Source organism: Montipora foliosa, chromosome 4 (assembly GCF_036669935.1).
Source record: "Montipora foliosa isolate CH-2021 chromosome 4, ASM3666993v2, whole genome shotgun sequence".
In the NCBI taxonomy this organism is placed as follows: Eukaryota; Metazoa; Cnidaria; class Anthozoa; order Scleractinia; family Acroporidae; genus Montipora; species Montipora foliosa.
In genome coordinates, this window is record NC_090872.1 from 34735734 (window position 1) to 34758233 (window position 22500).

Genomic DNA, 22500 nt, shown 5'->3' on the forward strand with positions numbered 1-22500 from the left:
TTATACATGTATCCTTTGCAACTTACATGTAATTATAATACTATCATACATAGGCAACCCAACACAACAATATTGAGATCATTTCCAACACCTTGAGTGTCTTGAAAGTCAGTTGCAGGTTATCCAGACTAGTCATAAGTTCACACATGTAGCTTTCATTGTAGTGAAGAGCACTTTGATATTTTTAAGTACTCCAGTGCCTTAGCAGAAAGATTCATCATTTAATATCTTATGTCATTCAATTGTATCTCTTGTTGGTTGAATCACTTTGTGATAGGGTGAACTGACACTTCCAGTCTATTATAAATAATAATTATGCAAAAAATAACAGCAACAAGATGAATAGAGAGTACCACTGTACTGTAACCATTTTTCTTTCTTGGGTAACATTCAGTTTTCAACTTTGACTTTTACAACAGTTCATTGCCTACGTTTGATGACTGTCCGCCACTTTTTGCTTAATTTTTGGCGTAAGTTACAAATGAAACAATAAACCAAGTTGACAAAGTCATTTATTATTAGTAAAATTTTCACAAGACAGTTGTGGAATCCAGATTACTCGCTCCAGACATCTTGACTTGTTGCATCAAGTTGGGGAGGTCTTCAATCATTGCAGCTCTCTTGCTGCAACAGCCATCGTTCATCCTTTCTTGGTAGTGCAAGGGAGTCAGTCCATCACATGCAACTACAATATGGTCCTTAGAATGGAAAACAGTGTCTGGCAAAGTGCTTCTATACCCAGTACAGCCATGCTTGATATTGGTCAATTATCTCTAAATTTAACCCGTTGACTTTTCGTGTGCCATAGGACTCCCCCAGTTGACAAGTAAAATCGTTTGGCGGTAGACTGAGTGAAATCTGTTAAGTGTCACTCCCAGGAGGCAATGGGTTAACATGAACTAATTATTATGTACATGTACGCTTAGCCTAATAATTATTTTTTTTTATTTTTGAGCTTTCAGTGATGATGCATATTGATGTTTGTTAATTACAAACTTAGCAAAAAATAAAGCTTACAATGTATTTTATCAGCATTTTTATGTTTCTTTTGTAAACCAGTTTAAGACATCCCTTATAATTTATTCCTATTTTAATTGCAGATTATGGAAAAGAGAATTCTGTACAGCTTAGCAATATGACCAGTGATGGGGTTCTGCAAGCCATGGAAAAGCTTGTTACATCAGGAGCTCCATGATGTCATTGAATTAAGTTACTGTAAATATAATTTTATTTTCCGCCTGGGGCAGTCTGTCATTCCAGCATGGCTTCAACTTTGTACGGTTTACGATGGGAAAGGTTCCAAGTGTATGATGCTACTGTAATTTTATTAATAAAAGATTCTGTGTCAAACTTTCTTTGATCTTTAGTGCATTAATGATAACTCTTCAAATGATACACTGTAACTGGTAGAATGCCACATCGTAACCTGCGATCAGGCCCATTTTTAGCTTCGCCCATATGTTCTCTTATGTTGTCGCTCGCTAAAATCCACATTACGTACCACGCGAAACTAAAATAGAGCCTGATCTCAGGTTAGCCACATCGTGTCAGTTGAACTGCGAGAGACAACATACATTGTACTGTGTACAGGGACTTGATATACAGAACCAAGAGAGGTTACTTCAATACAGTCATCTCTGAAAACAATCATACATAATTATAACGAGAAGGTTTTGTTCCAAACTTTGAACCATCTATTACTAGCAAGACAACATTTTTATCCAACCTGTTATGATGACAAGTCCTTGGCTGAGAAGTTTAAAAAGTTTTCTACATCTAAAATCAAAATTTTTAATGTACATGTATTCTTGTTGATGCGGATGTACGTAAATCTGGGACATTTTGCTTGGATGAGATGACACCTACAGTAGCTTGCACTGTGGAAGTATGAATGAAACGAATGTATAATAATAATATTATTACATTGTATATTTGAAGTGTGGATTGTAGGTGAAGGAGTGAAGTGATCCTTCCACTTCACTGGACAATTTGAGGAATTATTGTCTCTTATAGTCACCTGATAAATTCAGGGGGCTCCAACGGGGTTCAAACCAGTGACCTCTGCGAAACCTGTTAAGTGCAAGGATCACTGCAATCCTTCGTTTATAACCCGAACTTCAAATTTATATACATTGTATATATATATATTGTGAAGTAGATGCCTGGGCTACGTGGAATCAATGTAAAAGGCAACTTCACTCTCGTCTTTTACAAGGGTTTGAGTGAAAATCAAGACAGAATAGCCGGCAGTGAGAGGCAAATTTCTGACAAACAGATGGCAGTATACCTCCAGTGACCAGCTTGTAATGAAACCCCTGTATTCATTTCACGGGAACACACAACCCCAACAAATTGACCTGGTCCCAACTGTACATGGCTTCATAGCTCAGTTGGTTAGAGCATTGCAGCAGTCTCGCAGAGGTCACAGGTTCGAATCCCATTGGATCCACCTGAATTTTTCAGGTGACTTTAAGAGACAATTGCTCAAATTGTGTGAGGATCACTTCACTCCTTCGTTAGTGTGGAAGTACTGTATGTTTGATGCCTTCAGGCCACTGGGCTGTGATGAAATCTTGAATCTTATCAAGAAATCTTCTTAAGTCTTGTGAGTTGCAAACTAGACCTGGTGCCCTCTTGGGTGTTTTCAAAGATACAGTGATATTCTACTGATACCCCATGTTGTTATTAACACATATTTAATTACTTTTTGGCAAATGAAACTACATGCATACCTTGGTGAGACTGGAACGGAGTAATTTATGTCACCTGCAACTTGCTTCATGTACTATCAATCTCAGACGTCCGTGGACACGGGCTTTTTTTTCAGCTCACTTCACTGACTTAACGGACCGTTGATTTCAGGCAGCGTTTACATGAAAGCAGTTTCACATCGACATGGTTCCATGACTTCGAAACCCCGTCAAAATCGATGCGGTTTGGAAGTGTTTACACAAAACCGTTTTCACCAGAAAATCAAGTCGTGATGTTATATAAAGCGGGTGCTGCACCATGTGCTAAATTCACTATTTTGAATCGGTCAGTGTAAAACGCAGACTACAGACCAGGGGTAAAGTGCAGACTGAGATTATAATGTAACTGACAGCGTTGAAAAAGCCCAAACCCCATAGAAATGCTACTAGTAACCTTAGGCCTAATTAGGCCTAAAACAAAGGCTTAACTCTTAGCGTTTCTAATGGGTTTGGGCTTTTCAACAGTTAAATTTAATTATCACTTCGCCTGCATTACCCCCGGTCTGCAGTCTGCATTTTACACTGACCGATTTTGAATTGAATAATGCAAATTTAGCACCAAAATAGTAACCGCATTCAAATTGATGCAGTTTCACTGTTTACACAACAGATGAAACTGCATCATTTTTAAAATCTTCCAATTTTGGCAGTGGTTTCAAATCGACACTGTTTCGGCATCAGTTTCGATCGTTGTCATGTAAACAGAAGGTGTCACCGCATCGAATGAAACCGCGTTCATGTAAATGCTGCCTCAGTCTACGGTTAAAAAATTCTGATCATGTGATAGCATTTTTTGTGGCTCTGCGCTATTTTCTGTTGATCTCCCCAAAGAGAAAAGCGCGAAACGTGTTCGTGGCAAGTAAAACAGGCCAAAGCTATTACGGGTAACCCAGGAAAAGCCTTGTACGAGGAAATAAGAAGCAGGTAAAAACTTTTCTTCATGTTGTTTTCTTTCAAAACCGCAGAGCCACAAAAAAGTTTAACTGCAGATTGAAATCAACGCCCTTGTTGCCATTGTCCACGGACATCTGAGATTGATAGTATGCAGCTATTTTATAGGCTTGTCCCCCCCCCCCCCCCCCCCCCCCTCCTCCTGCAATCGCTGCTCATCTGAAAAATTGTCACTTTCACCAAAACCACCATGGATGACCAGTAAGTACCTTGGGTATGAGAGAATGTGACCCCCTGTTGGAATAGCTACGCCCTTGTATATAAAGCACTTTGTTGGGCAAAGATGGAAAACTCCAGATGCGAGCCCTGGGTGGTGCAATTTTCATGTCATTGTATAATACACATATGTTGCTTCTGCTTTAATATGACAAAATTATTACTGTCCTTTCGAAATTTTTATATACCGGTAATAACCAAATCAATGCGCCCGCTCTGATTGGTCAATCAGCTACGTTTTATTGTGCCTGAGTAAACTCATGGAAAAATCGCGCGTCTTCTGAATTTTTATATAAAAGCAATAGACCACAGGTTTCTATGGTTTATAGGCATGATAAACCACTTGGGATGTTGGAAGAACACTCAAAGAATTCGCAAATAACTCACCTGTGGCTCGTGACTTACGAATTCTTCTCGTGCTCTACCAACATCCCGCGTGGTTTATCAGCCTATAAACCATAGAAACTTGTGATCTATTGCTTAAATGAATCATGTTTTTCTTGTTCAATTTGGAATGAATAAGATTCCTCAAAGACTACAAATTGCATGAGCCCATTTTTGTTTGTCTTTGTTGATTTATTCCAAATTGCACTTGCAATCGTGCAATTACATGTACCTATAAATTATACAAAGTCTATGTGGGATGAGCAATAAATAGGCCAGAGAGAGGGACACAAAATTTATTGAATATCTCGATTGCTTGGCATGTAGTGTGGAAAAATGTAGCCTGCAAAATTTGTTAGGGGTGAATCTAGGATAGATAATGCCCAGTTTCCAAAACAACAAAAAAGTTTCCAGGGGGATCCAGAAGGTAATTGCTCCTCTGGAAATCTTTTGCTTTTTAACTCTCTCAAGTCCCTTTTCCCATGTTCCTGACTGATTTCCATAAAACGGTGGAAACGGGTACGGATCTTCCCATGTTTGTTCACATTCAAGCATACATCATTTTAATTTAAGACCATCAATGTTTTGTTCTCGCTACAGTTAAAGGGTAAACTGCCCACTTAGAATTAATAGGCCATTTCCAAGTTTACTGCACCTGGCACAAAATAGACTCATCTTAGCTCAAAGCACTATTTGTCATGACAGCCATTTAGCAATGACCTCTCATGGTTCACCCTGTTAAGAATAGGCCATTAACAAGTTCATGTCGGCCTCTTCTTCAAAGCGAGTCTAGGTGCAAAGTTTTTGTGATGGTAACTAGTTCTACAGCTGTATGTTACATATGATAATGATGAAAACTAATAGGCCATATTCGTATTCTCAGTATTGACTGGAACAACAATCATAGACAAAAGTAGTTGGGAAGGTTATGTAAATGAACCACACCAGAGCTGTATTTCAACCCACTTCTGTTAAAGCTCAAAAGAAATAGTTTCACTTTCTCTTACATTGCCCCCCTCCCCCCTATTCAATGTTGGAAGGTAACTCAACAATTCCCCACTGAAACCATTCAGTTTTGCACAACATTGAAGGAGGGGGGAGAAGCAATGAACACTTCAAAAGTGCTAACCTTCCCAACAGTTTTGTCTAGGATTGTAACTCGCAATGGAGGCTAATGCAGGGGAATATATTAAAATGTATTTGCATTTGAAAAGATTCCCCCGCATTGGCCTCCATTGCAAGCTAGTTCCAGTCCAATACTGAGAGTACGAATATGGCCTATTTTCATACTTAAACTCGCTTTGAAGAGGAGGCAGACATGAACTCGTTAATGGCCTATTCTTAACAGGGTGAACCATGAGAGGTCATTGCTAAAATAATGGCTATCGTGGAGCAGTTAACTCGTAGAAACAAGTCAAACACATGAAAACCATATAATGTGAAAGTGATTTATGCCATATTAATTTGTAGTAATTTTACCACAAATAAGGGATGAGTTTAGCAGTGTTCTGTCTGTACTTATGGTACTCTCCTAGGTGACCCCATTTTTTCAAACCTTGCCTTTCCAAAAGTGGGATACCACTTAGTCTTGTCAAAAAATAAGCCACGGACATGGGGGAAATCACACTCCAGTACTGGTGACCAGACATCACCGATGAAGCCGGCAGGAACAAACTTGACCACAACAGGATCTCACCAAGGTAATTTGGATGTCGGCATAGGCTCCATAAACCAGTTGATATCCACTTTCCCTTATTAGCTGGATCATCACGGAACCACGATTTCTGGTGATCAGCTGTACCCTGCGAGCAGAGGCCCTTCGATCTTCCTAGATAAGTCGGGAAGAGGAAGGAACCTCTGCCAGCCGCCTCGACATTTCGTGTTGAGCATGCGTTAAAAATTCAAACGTAACGTATTCGGGAGTCAGTCACGCCTGACTAGTAACCGCAAAACCACAAAACCAAAACAAACAGTAACGGATATTTTCGAACAACTCTGGCAAACACACGACAACCAAGGAATCATTTCCTCAAGATAGTTCAAGTTTTTAAATTGCCATTTTAATTTTTACTGAAAAAATCAATAGGTTTCTCAATTCTGGTAAACTAGCTTCTGTAACCGACATACGGAAAAATTCTCATGGGAATTTAGACAGTTTAAAAATTGTCACGCTGTTGTAAATTTAAAAAATATCGATGACGCGTGGCGATTGATCATGCGCACAAATAAAAAAAACAGGTTTGGCAAGTTGAAACTGGACTGACTCATCCATTTCTTTGGATGAGCGGCAAATCAAAGAAAGTCGAGGCGGCTGGCAGAGGTTCCTTCCTCTTCCCGACTTATCTAGGAAGATCGAAGGGCCTCTGCTCGCAGGGTACCATCGAAGCGTGAGCAAAGTAAGAAAGAGGAAAGTCGATGAACCAGCTAAATCGAAGAATTTCTCTGTTTTATAAAAAGCTGCTACAGACCACAACGCCCATTGAATACCGAAGTCCAAGGCGGCTATAATCAATAGAGGTCTTCGAGGGGGAACAGAGAGAAAATTCCCCATCGTTCAGAAATAGCCTGTGTGGCAGGCGTTAACCACAGGCTCCCCAGCTGAAAATACGTGGTGTATGCGACAGCTTGTGTATATAGAGAATGTATGGGAAAATCACCAATCGTAAAAAAATTGTGTAAATAACTATCTCATTTGAAATTAAGTTTTCCTACCTCAAATGTGTGACGAACTTGTCTCTTGTGCCGAGTTTAGAACTGTTCTGACGCCGTTTAGTGAAGTGGCTCTAAACTCGGCACAAGAGACTAGTTCGTCACACATTTGTGGTAGGAAAACTTTATTTCAAATGAGATAGTTATTTACACAATTTTTTTACGATTGGTGATTTTCCCATACAATTTTCTGTATACACAAGCTGTCGCATACACCACGTATTTTCAGCTTGGGGAGCCTGTGGGAAAACGAGAGGGGACTCTGCCGGCAAAGATTGCGTGACAATGTTCGAACAAAGTTTTTATTACATAACGCTGATCAAAAGTTTCCTCCCTCTTTTTTTATTTCTCATTAATATTTCTCATTGATATTTACTCTTTGAGTCAACTGGTATGTAAACATGCTTCATTTCTAAGTCGTAAATCTTTTTTCTTTAGTTTGGACTCCATATGGCTCTTACATGGACTGTTCAATGAAGTGTTTTCAACGATCAACTCATGTACGTTACGTAATAATTACTAGGATAGATGTACTCAAGATGAAAAACCTCTTTTCGAATCCCCTCTTTATTGCTGCAGTAATAGACTTTAGCATTCAATGGGCGTTATGGCTGGTAGCCTCCTTTCTTCAAACGGAGATGTTCTTCGATTTAGCCGGATCGTCCACTTTCATTCTCCTGACCTGGCATTCCATTCGTAAGACCGGGAGATTTCATGTGCGTCAACTTATTCAGTCTGGTTGTGTTACTTTGTGGGGACTTCGTTTGGGGCTGTACCTCTTTCACCGAATTTTAAACGACGGAAAGGACGCTCGTTTTGACAAAGTTCGGGGAAATCCTATAATTTTTCTGATTTACTGGACTCTCCAAGGCGTTTGGGTGTGGATCACTTTATGGCCGACTCTTGTTTTAAACACCACGGCCAAAGATGAGAGGTTGACCTGGAAGGATTATTTTGGGTGGTCTCTTTGGCTAATTGGATTTCTGCTTGAAGCAACTGCTGATCGCCAAAAGTCGCAATTCCTTGCTGACCCAGCTAATAAGGAAAAGTGGATCTCAACAGGTCTCTGGAGTTTAAGTCAACACCCCAACTACCTTGGTGAGATCCTAATGTGGTCGAGCTTGTTCCTTCCCGCCTCTTCAGTGATGTCCGGTTACCAGTATTGGAGTGCGATTTCTCCATTGTTTGTGGCTTATTTACTGATCCGTGTTAGTGGTATTCCAATAATAGAGAAGCGAGGCTTAAAGAAATGGGGTCACCTAGCTCGATACCAAATGTACCGTCAAAACACTGCCAAACTGATACCATACATCTGGTAGACTACCAAACCTTGTCACTTCTTGTCAGGATCCAGTAACCAAGGGAACAGAACATACTAAGGATCTACCTATGCTGGAAGTCTTTATTATTGCTCATTTGTTTTGTTTTTTTCAGTTCTTTTTTTGTTTTGTTTTCGGGGGTAGTATAAAGTGAGTCACTGTAGTGAATTTATAAGCTTAGGGTCGTGTTTCTAACGTAACACTCTGGATTTCTTATTGAATGATACAATGAGAATCAGCTCAAGTGTGTAGTCGAACTAAGTTTACCACGCAACTTTTGGGACCTGTTGAGAACGTTTTCTGACTCAAATCAGAGAAAAAAAGGAAAACTAAGTGTAAAATAAGAACGTCCAACCTTAAAAGCAAATTTTTGTATTCAAATGAGCCAACCACTGGAACAAAAGATCGCATTGTTTCTTCTGACAATCAACATCTGGTAGCTATCTGGTTGGCACATTAATTACCAGAGATGCATCATTATGTGATCCTGTGTGTTAAAAAACGTTAGCATATTATAACATCTTGTTAGGAGCTCAATTTGTATCAAAACCATGTTGATGTTCTTTTCTTGAGACAGGGACCTGTCTAAAGAAAAGATTGCCTGCTCAGAGGTTACAGTTCATGGCTTGACATTTCAAATGCTAGAGCACTGGTTGTGTATCACAGAGGTTAGATGTAACATAAATTTTTCACATTGTCAACACATGACCAAACTTTGAGCAATAAAAGGGTACAACTTTTTAGGCTGCATGGATGGCTTAGTTGCTTTCATTGCAGTACCATTCAATTCCATCAGTCGCGATTTTTGCAATGTTCTTGTACTAAACATCTACATCTGCATGTTCCAGCACTTGCCAATGTCCCTTTTTTACTTATGGCTGTTTCTGCTTAGGTGGCCTCATACACCCTGAGCATTTTTAGAGACATCACTGCCAAGCTGGCTACTTCTGCTGGAGAGAACAGGAGAGCCTCAACACCGGGGACTTCATCCCCTACTCTTCTGTGTGGGTTCTTTAACGTTCCAGTGTCAAGGCACTTATGAACATAGAAGATATTTGTGATATGAGGCCTACGGTTTATAGGCCTTATCCAAGAAGACTTCAAAGTCTAACCATTTGCAGGTGTAATTACAAAGGCAGCACTTTCTTCTCAGTTACCGGTATTTTAAAGGGGCTAGGTCACACAATTTTAGGCAATTTCAGCATTGATCAAATGGTCATAGAATTAACTGAAATAACAAAATAACGGTTCAAAACTGTAGAAGAACTCAAACAAAACACAGGAAAGCTAAGAAGGGACAAGGATGGACAAAACTGGGGAGGATTGAAGTGGATTGCATTTGGGTAAATATTATTTTGAAAAATGCCGGCCCAACTTTTTTCAAATTTATATCAGTTTATATCAAAATGTCATTTACAAAGCTGGAAAATCATTCTCAATTGTTATGTGGCCGTGATTTTGCAAATGAAAGACTCTTGCTCTGCCAATTTGACGTTTAGAGCTCATAACTAACAATTTTAAACAAAATTACCTAAAACAGTGTGACCGAGCCCCTTTAAGACCCTGACCGGGCGGAGTCAAACCCTTGACCTCCAACATGGCAGCCCAGTGCTAAACCAACTGAGCCACTGGTGCCACTGTCTGTACCTACATGTAAAAGTTGCTTCCTGCAGCTAAAAATGGATTTTAATATGTTTGCTCTATGATCCACCTCAATGGATACATCTTTACATACATGTATGGCCAGCAAGAATTTGTTGCAAGGAAGTTAAGCACCATTTTACAGGGTTCTTAATCGAACTGTAACCTGTAACACCTTTCACAGGTGTCATTTGTAAGCTTACAGCTTTAGAATTGTCCCCATCAAGTAGATCCATTATTTTGTCAATCAGTTGCAGTTGCAGTACTTTTCTCTTGCAAGGAAGTCTTTCTTATTCTTTATTAATTTTATTTTATGCATTTTGTAAATGAAGTAGGCAAAGGTGCAAACAATATTTTTTTCCCTTTAAGCTTTTTAAATCATTAAACCTGATTCAAAGTTCTTCAATAAATTACAAGCTACAAAAACTATGTGCAAGACTGTTTTTGCATCCAGTCACAGAAAAGAGTATTACAAAATTCAAGTCCACAGCTCATAATTGCCAATACCGTTGAAGTTAATTAAATTAATTACTAAATGAGTCGCCTCAGATCGAGTCTGGAGAATTACTTTTGTATGTGTTATGATTTTGATGAATATAGAGATTCTTAGGCAAGCACTTTAGAGTTGGGCTCAATTATTCAATTATTCATTATTCAATTATTCATTACCAGTAATGATATTGTAGTAACATCATTATTCAAGGTTCATTAAAATAATCAAGCTTCGAAAGTATAACAATGCACGAATTGACACTTTTGCTGCATTGCTGCATTAGTTTTGCTTAATTCCCAATGGTGTTGTTTTCTGTACAACAGGTCTCCTATCTCCACATAGATCCCAAATTCAAATAAAATAATTCATTAATTTTGATGAAGCCATACAAAAACATGCATCGATTTCTTTTCTGCAACGCTAATAATTATTTTGCTAGTGCTTTACTGAGCTATTGCTAAGATTTCAAAATAGCACAGTCTTTCCTCTACATAAATAGCACAATAAACATGGCCTCAATCCGGTTGCTCTAGTTCTGCACGCATTTATCACTACTAAAAACCAAACAAAAACCAATATTATTGTTGGTTTCTATATATTAAGGTGCTACATGTATGTAGAAGATAATTATTCTGCAAAAAAAGGAAACCAGACTTGGTTCTAGCTTTTAATAATTCCCAATAATTATGCCATTCAAAATAATTACGATTAATCATTATTAAAAGGATGATGCAAAATCTTTTTAATAAGCTATCCTTTTTTCCTTCTTGTCACACAAGCATGACTTTAATGAGAAAATACACTCTACAGATCGTAAGACAAAAGGGAGATTGCAAACAGAGCATATCAACCAGCAGTCTGTTACAAGGAAGTCGAACAAAAAATTCAAGACTTCTGTTAAGTCAAACAATGGTACTACTTAAAAGAGTAAATTTCTTTCAAACAACAAATTATTAATTAAAGTGCTACTATAATGGAATTTGCATCTTTCCTATCAAAGCCATTTTACGACATCAGCTTGTAGTCTGTGCGAGAAGAAGAATGTTTACTATTTTTCAAATAACTCCAAAGTTTTGTTCCAGAGATATTTAAGTTTTTAAAAAATGCAAATTAGCCAAGTGATAACATCATAAACTCAACAGGATTTGGCTCAAATATGAAGAAAAGAGATATCTCAGCCACTTTCTATCAGAAAGGATTGATTCGATTCTTTGCAGGACGATTCTAGTAGATGTGCTCCACAATATGTGCATACCAGTTTTGTTACCATGGCAACATTCTAGGCTCCAGACCTCCCTAATTTTAAAGGCTTTGCTGGCCACCTTTGGCATTCTATTTTGATATCCGCCAGTTGTGCCCCATATGCATGATCCTGCAAGCATGTAAATATGTTCGAGTTTGTGGCCTTGCTAAATGTTTTTCTAGCTTAAAATCAAGTTGGGGGGAACTGGAAAAGAGTGGGTTGTCATGGGAACCAATTTCTTTATAGCCACCACGTTTTAATGGTTTCTGCTGCAAACTGACCGAGATAGCTCTTTTTATATACTTGATGTTATAAAATTATTGCATGGGTTGAGTGAATGACATCATCAGTCCTCTCATTTGCATAATTACTTTAATTAACTATCTCCCAAAACCAATGCAGATATTTCCAAATGGTAAACAGTGTTATTAATCTTTCCTGGAATTCTATGTGATAAACCTAAAAATTTAAGGGATAAAAATTTCATCATAGTACCACTTTAAATTTTCAAACTTTTCCTCATAAGATATCAATTGCAAAAGAGTATTAAATTTTAATTGTATGTAGTCATATCTCATTTGCTGTAATATAGTTTCTACCATTTATCAGAAACAAGAAGAACGAATCCTTAAGTTTCACAGCCTACTAATTACAAGAATGGTTGACAAATCCAAAGCAATTAGAACACTCATAACTATACTGTTCATTAACAACTGTTGTAATTATGAATAAATTAAATTATTTTTGTGCCTGTATAGGTCATTAAAGCATTATTGCAAGACAAAATATTTTTCTTAAATCCTTTTCATGGTGAAACCACTCAATTTTTATCCAGAAGCTGATATAGTACAGACTACAGTACATACACTCTTCAACATCTTTTCCACAAAATATCAGCAATAATTTAAAATGCTGTGTCTATATGACTGGCAGCTGGTCACATTCTTAAATATACTTGGTTCTCTGCACCTCCAATAATTCAATAACAAAAAGGTAGCAAAAAGTGCTAATTTTAACAGGTTCTGCCATTATTATCAACATCATCTACCTGTACATGCAGTGCTAACTGTTTGGGTGTTCAGATCCTTGGAACTGTTTATTAGTGTTGTTTAAAATGTGTCAGCCTAAAACATGCCCACCATTTTACAGATATGAAAACCTTGAATGACTGCCAGACATTAAGACACTTTCAAATTTCAAATGCTCGAATGGGACCATTTCTTCAACTACATGTACATTTAGGCTAATCCTTCTTTATAGATGGCAAGATGTCTTGGTTCAAGTTTTGGGAGAGTCGTGTTAACATCTCATATTTAACATATAATTATAATAATTACAAACGCCTACTAAAATATAGTCTCCGACAATAGCAAGATTTACAATAAATAAAGTGTGCTGAATGAAAATATGTTCCATGATGTTAAGTTGAAGTATTACTGTAACAGTAGTTAATTTAATTAGGTTAGCTACAAATTTTTCTATTATAATAACATTTTAATGTTTTTCCTGGCTAATCATTATAAACTGCTGCAAATCTGTTAGTCCAAAGGAATCAAGAAAAAATAACCCTGCATTATAAAAGCTGCAGTGGGATATTACATATGTTGTTTTTATTCATACTAAAATTTGAGTCTTATGTCAAAGCATTATATTTTCATCAACATTTTCCTCACTGGAATAATTAGCTGGGTCTTCCCCAATGACCTCTTGTTCTTGGTCGGATCCATTTGGAGAGTCGCCACGAACAGACACCACATCTTCAGGACGAAGTATTGATATAATACTTTGTTCAGGCCAGATCCATGGCTTGTAGCTAGGAGCATGTTCAGCCTTCCATGCTTGATAACCAAGAGCAGCCTTGTGAACTTTGATTACAACCTAGTAAGATATGTACAGACCGTTGTAAGGCACGCCACTGAATGTACATGTAGTAACACTTATTAACGGGGACATAGTTTTTGACTTTGTTTAAAGAGACAATGTTCCATTATGCCAGCCAAACTTCAAAACACTAAAAGACGTCCTTGCATCAATAAAAACCAAAACATAATGCTGTAGTTTTGTTGCCAATTGACGTGCACTCATCAGAAGCTATTCTTTGTTGTTTGCAGCCAAGGATGGAGAGGATGGAAATGGATTGATCGAAACTTCAAAAAACTGGCCAGTTAGGGACGAATAGCTTTTTGTGCCATAAATATATTTCATATCTTGTCAGTGGGTTGTGTTTTAATAGGAATGTAACATAATCATGTGTGAGCTAAAGTACTAAATAAATTGAATTTACATTATTACCCAGTTTTGACCTAAAAACAGCAAATTAAGCATGACAGTTCCCCTTTAACGGACGGACGGTCGACAAACCAGTGGTTTTAGACATTTCTCTTATTTTTGTAACTGTTTGTTTTTTATGCAACTGTTAGTTGGTTGACAAATACATGTATATATGACTTTCTTCATGGTTTGTGGGGTTGCCACATGCAATACACGTCAAGCTTCTAAGCCTCTATCAATTTATTATGCTATAAGAGAGTCATAATTATTACAAAAAATGCATGATTACCTTGGGAGCAATCTTTGTTGAAGCCCGATTAACCAACCACTTTGGTAAGTGACCTACACGTAAAGGGACATGATGAAAATAGTAACTACAGTGTAAAGAAAAGAAATAAAAACTTACAAAAGCCAATTCATACATTCAACCTTTTTATTTTATTCTTGCTATTTTATTTCTAAATTATAAAGATTTAGTAAAACAAGAAATAAAATAAAACAAACATAGCATGCTATTCAATAAGTTTCAAATTAAAATTGAAAGCTCAATTACTTATATTCTTTTAACCTGAGTGCAGTTGACAAAAAAGAGTTAAATTGAATTTTTATTAAACTAATAAGAAATGAAAATTGACAGGCACTTGACAGTCCTATTAGAAAATTTTCAATCATGGAAGCCGCCAAGTATAAATCATCATGCATCGTCATCAATTTACAATAAGGCATCCTTAGATGAGTATTTTAAATTTACTTATTGAAATTCCTTGTCTCTGACACACTAACCAGATGAAGTATTAGTACATGTATCAGCCTTCTCAATTGTAATTGTCTAAATTTAAAAGATTCCCTAGGGAAGCATGCCCCCAGACCCCCAAAGAAGCTTGCGTCCTTTGGGCACTTGCTTTGGTGCACTTTCCTTATGATCTGCTCCCCAAAAAATTAATATTTTGAGAAGGCTGTAGTATTAGTATAATTATAGAAATAAATTGATGTTCATCACTTGCGCGTGCATAACCAAACATCCATCAAGGTAAGCTCTAACTTTGAAAGAGATATTTTTTAAATAGAAAGTTCAGGTCTAAAACAAGGGAATTTAAATGCATTAATAAAATTATTTCAACTTTTCTCATAACTTACCTTTCAAATCCACTTGGGATACGTATGTCACAGAACATCCTTCTCCTTTTCTTTGAACAAAATATCCACTTAAAATTGACTGACCACGGATAAAACCTTTCTTAACTGGAATATCCTTACAAAAGAAGGGACAAAAAGCATTAGCTATTCAATTCCAGTACCAAAAACAAAAATCTAACACTTCATATCAAATGTTTGCATATTTTAGAAGCCTAGCTATACCTTGTGATACACAGTGTGATTAAAGATAATGAAGTCATCATCCGTGCAATTCCATGACCTTTGGGTCACAAAATCCCTGTTCTTCATTGGGGTAGGACACTTAACTGAAGGAAAAAAATCAATCCCTTTAGTTAATAAACATCAAAACCAAGTTGAAATTGAGAAGTCATACGGCACTTAGCTGGACAAATTAAAATTAAGCAATTCCCTTTATCTAAACACCACAAATTTCTCAGGTGTCTAGAAGAGACAATAATTGCCTATAAATTGTCAAGCTAAGTGCAAGGACCACCTCTCTTTATAATACTAACATTGTTTCAAAAAGTGAAGCGCTGAAGTCAGAAATGGTAGGAGTGGTAGTTTTGACTCATCAGGAGCATAAATCCCAATTTCGACACGGCTCTAATGTTCTTTCAAACAGCTCCCAATTATACCAGCACATGGTTTCCTATTCATCTCAGGATGTACATGTACTGTCCCAAAATACATACCATCCGAGACTGAATTCATTGTAAACTTAAGATACAATGTATGCTATGTAGGTAAAAGCCTACTAACAGGGATTATTATGTTCTTCCAACCAACCAAGCTAAATTGTGATCAAATTTACAAAGCTACATAAGTTGGCAACCCGCAAGACTGAGGGGGTCAGATACAGTAACTGGATGCTGTATAGATACATGTTCTTTCCTTCTCAGTCTTTCAATCCTGAACAAGAAAAGACAGATACAGAATAGCTCTGAGACAATATCCCCAGAGATTAAGCACATAAAATATTTATTGAATTCCTTAGTGCAAATAGTGGCTGAGATTAATTTACCTCATAAACAAGAAAGACAATTCAAGGCTGCTGCCTAAGAAAATTTTCTGGGAGCCCTTCAGGCTTCCAACATTAAAAGTTAGTAGCCCAAGTGATTTTTTCAGGAGCCCAGAATGCTGCGCTTCCCTTCCTTAACCACTCAATCCTGTGCACATTTCTTTTGTGTTTTGACGATGCATCATTTAAGTGTGCTATCAATGAAATTTTTGCCTACTCTTAAAACCACTTTATTTAGAATGATCAGTAAAGCTGTGATTGAACAATGTTTATTGCCTTCAACAGTACTCTTGCCCTAGCTAGAATGAAATACATTCCTTTGCTTCTCAATATGTAAAACTAATTTTAATTAAGTATTTGTGCTGAATTGTATTTGACAATTAAAGCATTTCTAGGAATACTGTATATGACTTGTATTTGACAAAGAAAATCTAAGTACACACTGAAATCATAGCAAAGTTGTCACGTTTCACGATTTTTAATTGTGCCAACTTTCTCTGATACACACATGGGCATCACTCACAGCTATTTTAGTTTCATTTGGGATCAAGCTATTTAAGCTATTTCAATTTAACTCATAGGTTCTACGTCTTTCAACATTTCATGCTGGGATAGTAAAAGTCCTTTGTTTGCTGGCTATTTTTTCGCTTGCATCTCTCAAGTGCATAAAGTTCCAGGTATTTGGGGTTAGGGAAGCATAATTTATGATCAAGAAGATTTTCCATATTTGGGAATCACATTGGGACCCTATTCTCCGTGCGCTACTGGGAGGAAACGTATGAAATGAAAAGCACTCAGCGCTGCAATATTATTTCCATATTTACAAGTTAAAGAGTTCGTTTATTTGTGGAATTTGCTTAGTTGCCATTCTCTCCAACCATGTCGCTTTTTTGATCGTTTAATCTCAAGGAAGAAAGTAAGGATGAATCACCTTGTGATAAGTTAGGCACTCGTTTGGGCTAGGTGACCGGGCGACCATTAGACAGCAGCCTTGCAATTATATGTGTTGTCATGTTGTCTATTACAGAAAGACTCTCCACTAAAATGTTCACAAATCTTGTTAAGAGATAATAGTTACTTGACAAATAACTAAATAATAATACAGTACCGCTCAAAGGTAAGTTGACAGTCTTGACTCGATCCTCGAAACTTGATTCTCACGTCACGAAGGTCGAGACGTTCGAGTTTCGAGACGCGAGAATTGAGGCTCGAGAATCGAGAGTCGAGAAAGATGGACTTTGGAATATGCATAAACTCAAGAAGAACTCTAGAAAGCGATTTAGGTCTCAAAGAAATGAACAATTCCGCTAACAGAGCCTTTGTACGCAATATTCATGTCGACTCTAAGCAAGCTTTCAATGTTCTTGACCCGCGAAAAAAATATTATCTTCATTATCCTTCGGCATGTAGAAAAAATAATAACGTCGCGATCTTATTCACTTGTTCTGACAAAAATACACGAGTTTCCGATGCGTTCCCCAGGCAAAAACCCAGTCACAAACTAGCAAAATGACCATGGACATATAATTTATCAGAGTAAAAAGGGGCCTCGTTCGAAAGTTGAGGTTGTAATACCAACAAACTGGAATTCCGAATTAACTACCGCATCTTTCCCATCGTGACAAAAGCTGAATTGAAACTTTATCATCAAAATCATCAAAAAGACGAATGGTCAATTATGGTCGCAATTCTGCTTGCTCGTTTTGGATGTCAAGAGAATTGAAAGAGAAAATATAACATGCTCTAAAAACTCGCACGGGTATACGCAATTATTCATTTATTGCTGTAATAAGCCAACACCACGCACGGCACAATTGAGCAAACATGAAAATCTTCACTCGTTTGTTGTATGAAAACTTCTCAGGTACATTAACCATGCACATGAACTGACACAAATCGTGCAACTCGCGAGTGACTGTCAACTTACCTTTGAGCTGTACTGTAATATTGTTATTGAGGCCTAACCCTGAACAAGACAATTTGCTCCAGCCTTTTTATTCCACAACAGGATTTAATCATATTGTTTACTTTTTCATAGTTACTGTACCATATTAATGGTACATTCTGCAAGTGTTTGTACTCAGCAAAGGTACATTGTACAATTTACCCCAGTTAGTAACCACTTACTTGAATAGTAACCTATATCGTTGTATCTGTCAAGCTGACAGATCTCATAACATTCCACCATATTCTCATCCCAGCATCTCCTGTAATCCCCATCATGAAGGACATCATACATTAATGAGCAGGAAACATCACTAAATCTTGCCACAACCTGTAACAATTAAAAGAAAATTAAATATCATCATGGTTACATAAGAGACAAGAATAAATTATGTGACACAAAACTACATGTAATCAATATTAATTATCATTTATCACATAACAGCAACTATTATGATGACCCTGGGGATGAGAATGCCACTGCTGCTGCTGCTGCTGACAAAATCTTGTTTGTTCTTCTGAGCATCCAAAAAATACATTACATGTACATCAATAACTAACTAAATTAACTAAATTTAGGGTTAGTAAGTAACTAAATTTTGTTTCCCATGTACTTGAGTCTACCCTTTGGTTTCAAAGTCTAATTTAAAAGGTGTTTGACAGACTTCAGACACTGTGAGTCAACACACTGTGACAATAATTATTATTATTATAGTTATTGTCTTTGGCCATTATGTACGATTGGAACTGCACAATCTGCCAGCCCATAAATCAACCACAATAAGTACTATAACGAGTTCCGTGCAGATAGAATCCCTTTCTACTCTTCTAGATTTGTAAATGAAGTTACCAAAGAGGAATTCTAGTGGGGCAAATTCCCACTGCTCCCACCAAACACTTAAATTTTCTGGATAACTTGTCGAGTCATGTAGCTGACCTTGTCGGGTTTTTGACCAGAGACCAGGCCCCTCTTATCTGAAACACTGCATAGAGTCTCCAGTAGCTCAGTAGTCAGAGTATCAGACAAGACTACTGAGGGTTATGGGTTCAAATCCAGAGTTTCCAAAGGATGTAATTGCTACATAAAAATTGGCACCCATGCAGATAAAACCATACCCTGTGAGCAGATCAGAGTCTCTTTCAATTTTCCTAGATAAGTCGGAAGAGGAAAGAACCAACTTATCTAGGAAGATCAAAAGATACTCTGCTCACAGGGTAATAAAACCAATCAAAAACCTCTCAAAGTCATAGACTCAACATATACATGTAGAATACAATCCAAAATGCAACAAGGACAGGGTTCTGAAACTAGGTACTCATTGGTGGAGGGTGAGAGCTCTTGAAAATTAACCCTAATAGCAGTTACATAATGCTGATTTAGTTTACCATTTGAGTCAAGAGCAAACTGCTGAAACCTAAAGTCCCCTGATGCAATGTCCAGAGTTTGATTCGAGTTCGGAATACTTCAGATTGGATAGAAATTTCAATCCAAAAAAGTGTTCAATTCCATTCAGGGCTTTATCTACAAAGTACAATTTAATGCTCCAATATCTGTTAACCCAGTTGTTTTGTGTTTTGCATACATAAGAAATCAGTGAAAACAACAAAATATCTTTAGTCAGCTTTTCCATGTTTATTGATTGCATTGACTGAAACAGCAATAACTACCAACAATGAGCGACAAAAGTAGTTGAGACACTCTTAGGAAAAGACGCTTTTCGATACTTAAGCATTTGTTCTATTTTATTTGCATCTAGTGTTAATTCTCTGATACCCCCGGCCCCCTAATTCAATGTTGAGTAGGTGCTGTGGTCTGTGCAGTCGAAGAAATAGAAAAATCAACATTGTTTTGGGGGAAAGGGGGGGAAATGTATCCAAGACGCAGAAAATCGAATTTTACTGCCAAGTGTCTCTACATTTTTGTCGCTCATTGTCTGAAACAGTAAACTTGTTTCTTTTACAGTAACCGGTGTAGTACTTAATTGAAATTCCTGCCATCACTTTATTCCGGGATTTGGGTTCTTCTCATGGAAAAATTATGGCAAGCTTACTCATCAGTACAAAAATTTACGCAAATTATCACCTTTTTAGAAGTAAAATTTTGCGTGACATTCGTGCGCGACATCGCCAATTTAGGGTGTCGGTCCTCTCCACCTTATTTCTCTCCGAAAAAGGAATGAAATAATAAAGTAATTGTTGAAATACAAACTACCGGGTGGTAATCCTAAAGCAGGCTAACTTTGAGTGATTCAAACGACCGCTGTACAGGAAAATCAACGGGTAACCACAGTCAACCACGGGTAACCATGAACTGACTAAATCAATCTTAATAGTATCCTTTTTACCATCATTTGGTTACCCGTGGTTACTCGTGGTTACCGGTGAAAAAACTACATTTATCTGAAAAACTGAAAAAGGAAGCGAAAACTTTGTACAATAGGAATTAAAATGAGACACTATGTTATAAAGGTTACTTTTGGGCTCAGAAGGCATGTTTTTATTGGTTTAGCGACAATTGACCATGTGTAATAACATCATTTTTACATCACACTTGCGTGTTAGAAGCATTCCGTTAACAGCAATCTGTTCAGCGGACAAAATTACATAAGATCACTTGTTTCATGATCACGCTTTTGAACTTGAATCATGTCATGACTTCTCAATGTTTTATCAATGGTAAAGATTAGAATAAATTAATTAACTTTTCAATATAAATGGTTTACCAATGGGAAACCCTTGGAAATTCGCCCAGTAAAAGTGTAAGAAGCACCAAAACCATCGGTTGATATAAAATTTGATGTGATCAGTACAATGCCGTTATCAAAATGATATGAACATATTGCTGTGACGTCATTATGAGGTCATTAATTTTGTAATGGTAAAGTATTGTATTGAGGTCGCAGACATCAGAGATTTTTGCCAAAGAACGATACAATTTCTGTTTTTTCATCAAAATATGACAACTGAATAGAGAAACACTTGTAGCCATGATGGCATAGTGAGAACTGCGTTGAATGAAAGTGAGGTAGACACTCTTTGACGTTTCAAGAGTGAAAAAGTGGCAATAAACACCACCTTGAGGGCTAAATATGGATCCATTTATTAACGGGATACACCAGGTTTAGTCTTTGTATCGGAATTTCAGTAAGAAAAAAAACACTTGTCAGTTTTTCTTTAGTCAGGAATCACTCTTAACCACGCATTTAGTCGCTTTTGTAAAAATAAACTTGCTAGAGTTTGGATATATAAAGGAAATCACCACAATTTGCTTAAATAGCCTCCAGACAATGAGCGACAAAAGTAGTTGAGACACTCTTAGGAAAAGACGCTTTTCGATACTTAAGCATTTGTTCTATTTTATTTGCATCTAGTGTTAATTCTCTGATACCCCTGGCCCCCCAATTCAATGTTGAGTAGGTGCTGTGGTCTGTGCAGTCGAAGAAATAGAAAAATCAACATTGTTTTGGGGGAAAGGGGGGGAAATGTATCCAAGACGCAGAAAATCGAATTTTACTGCCAAGTGTCTCAACACTTTTGTCGCTCATTGAAGCTTTTTGCTATATAATATAAGATTTTGCCAACTCGCCCTCAGTTGATTGCGATATTTGGTATAATATTCCTTTATAGTACAGCAAGAGGCACCAGCACGAAATTCCAACGAAATTTAATTTTTAAAAAAATAAATTATTCTACCATGCAGTTCCGTTTCTAGTTTTGGCCGATTTCGAATTCTGCTTTATTATAAAGCCGATTTTGGATTTCCAAACGATATTCTCATTCACAAATTAAGGGCAAGCTCATCTTTGCAAGGAATACTGACCACATTAGCTTAAGCAAATAAATCCCCAAAACAACCGGGTTGCCTTTGATTGAGGATGTTGTGTTCATTGAACACAAAATGTCTTGAAGTGAGTGAACATGTTTAAGTGCCATATAAAAGGGCCATCGATAATCTTATAACAATAACAATGCTAAGCTACAAAAGACCATTTCCCGAAAGTGGTACAAACTAAGCTTACTATACAACTACCAATAGTACGGTAAATATTAAAATTTTCTTTTCATGTTGGGACCGCAATAAGTTAAAGTTCCAAGATGGACTTGAGCGATAAATTTACTCTAAAGACTTTTGATGGAAGAGTTCTTCCAATATTTGCAAGTCCTTTTAAACTAAACAGTAGTAAGGTGCTGTGGAGTCAAAATTTACGCTCTTGGTGATCAAATTTAAGCCACGGTTAGACTGGACTTTGTTCGAACGAATTATGCTTACCTTTATAAGCCTAATCGTTGAACCGTCTATGACTTTGCAGAACACTTTGGTTCCCTGTTTATCATAATGTAAATTCCACCCATCGACACTCTCTGCCAGTCGGCGAAAATGCTCAAAATCTTCTGCCTTCGCA

The 22500-nt window shown here is 37.2% G+C and overlaps 4 protein-coding genes across 4 annotated transcripts in view; 2 read left to right on the forward strand and 2 right to left on the reverse strand.

The window, feature by feature from the left end:
* Positions 1-1350, forward strand: part of LOC138000678 (NADH dehydrogenase [ubiquinone] 1 alpha subcomplex subunit 2-like) — an 8041-nt gene extending 6691 nt beyond the window's left edge. Inside the window, exon 3 of the mRNA XM_068847244.1 lies at positions 1101-1350. Coding sequence (XP_068703345.1) covers positions 1101-1195 — 95 coding nt within the window. The 3' untranslated portion in view covers positions 1196-1350. The remainder of the gene's footprint in view (positions 1-1100) is intronic.
* A 4385-nt stretch (positions 1351-5735) lies between these two features.
* LOC138001256 (uncharacterized) lies at positions 5736-6936 on the reverse strand. The gene is made up of 2 exons (XM_068847902.1): positions 6493-6936; positions 5736-6172 (listed from the first exon to the last, which is right to left on the reverse strand). The coding sequence occupies exons 1-2, from the start codon at positions 6850-6852 to the stop codon at positions 5777-5779; spliced, it is 756 nt and encodes a 251-aa protein (XP_068704003.1). The 5' UTR covers positions 6853-6936; the 3' UTR covers positions 5736-5776.
* Positions 6937-7340: 404 nt separating this feature from the next.
* LOC138000679 (uncharacterized) lies at positions 7341-9077 on the forward strand. Its single transcript, XM_068847245.1, has one exon. The coding sequence runs from the start codon at positions 7472-7474 to the stop codon at positions 8327-8329; it is 858 nt and encodes a 285-aa protein (XP_068703346.1). The 5' UTR covers positions 7341-7471; the 3' UTR covers positions 8330-9077.
* A 2039-nt stretch (positions 9078-11116) lies between these two features.
* The window catches only part of LOC138000680 (START domain-containing protein 10-like), an 11622-nt gene continuing 238 nt past the window's right edge, over positions 11117-22500 (reverse strand). The window contains exons 1-6 of the mRNA XM_068847246.1: positions 22368-22500; positions 18281-18428; positions 15337-15440; positions 15115-15229; positions 14267-14319; positions 11117-13584 (exon numbers count right to left, since the gene is read on the reverse strand). The exon at positions 22368-22500 is cut by the window's right edge and continues 238 nt beyond it. Of these exons, the coding sequence (XP_068703347.1) occupies positions 13345-13584; positions 14267-14319; positions 15115-15229; positions 15337-15440; positions 18281-18428; positions 22368-22500 (793 nt within the window). The 3' untranslated portion in view covers positions 11117-13344. The remainder of the gene's footprint in view (positions 13585-14266; positions 14320-15114; positions 15230-15336; positions 15441-18280; positions 18429-22367) is intronic.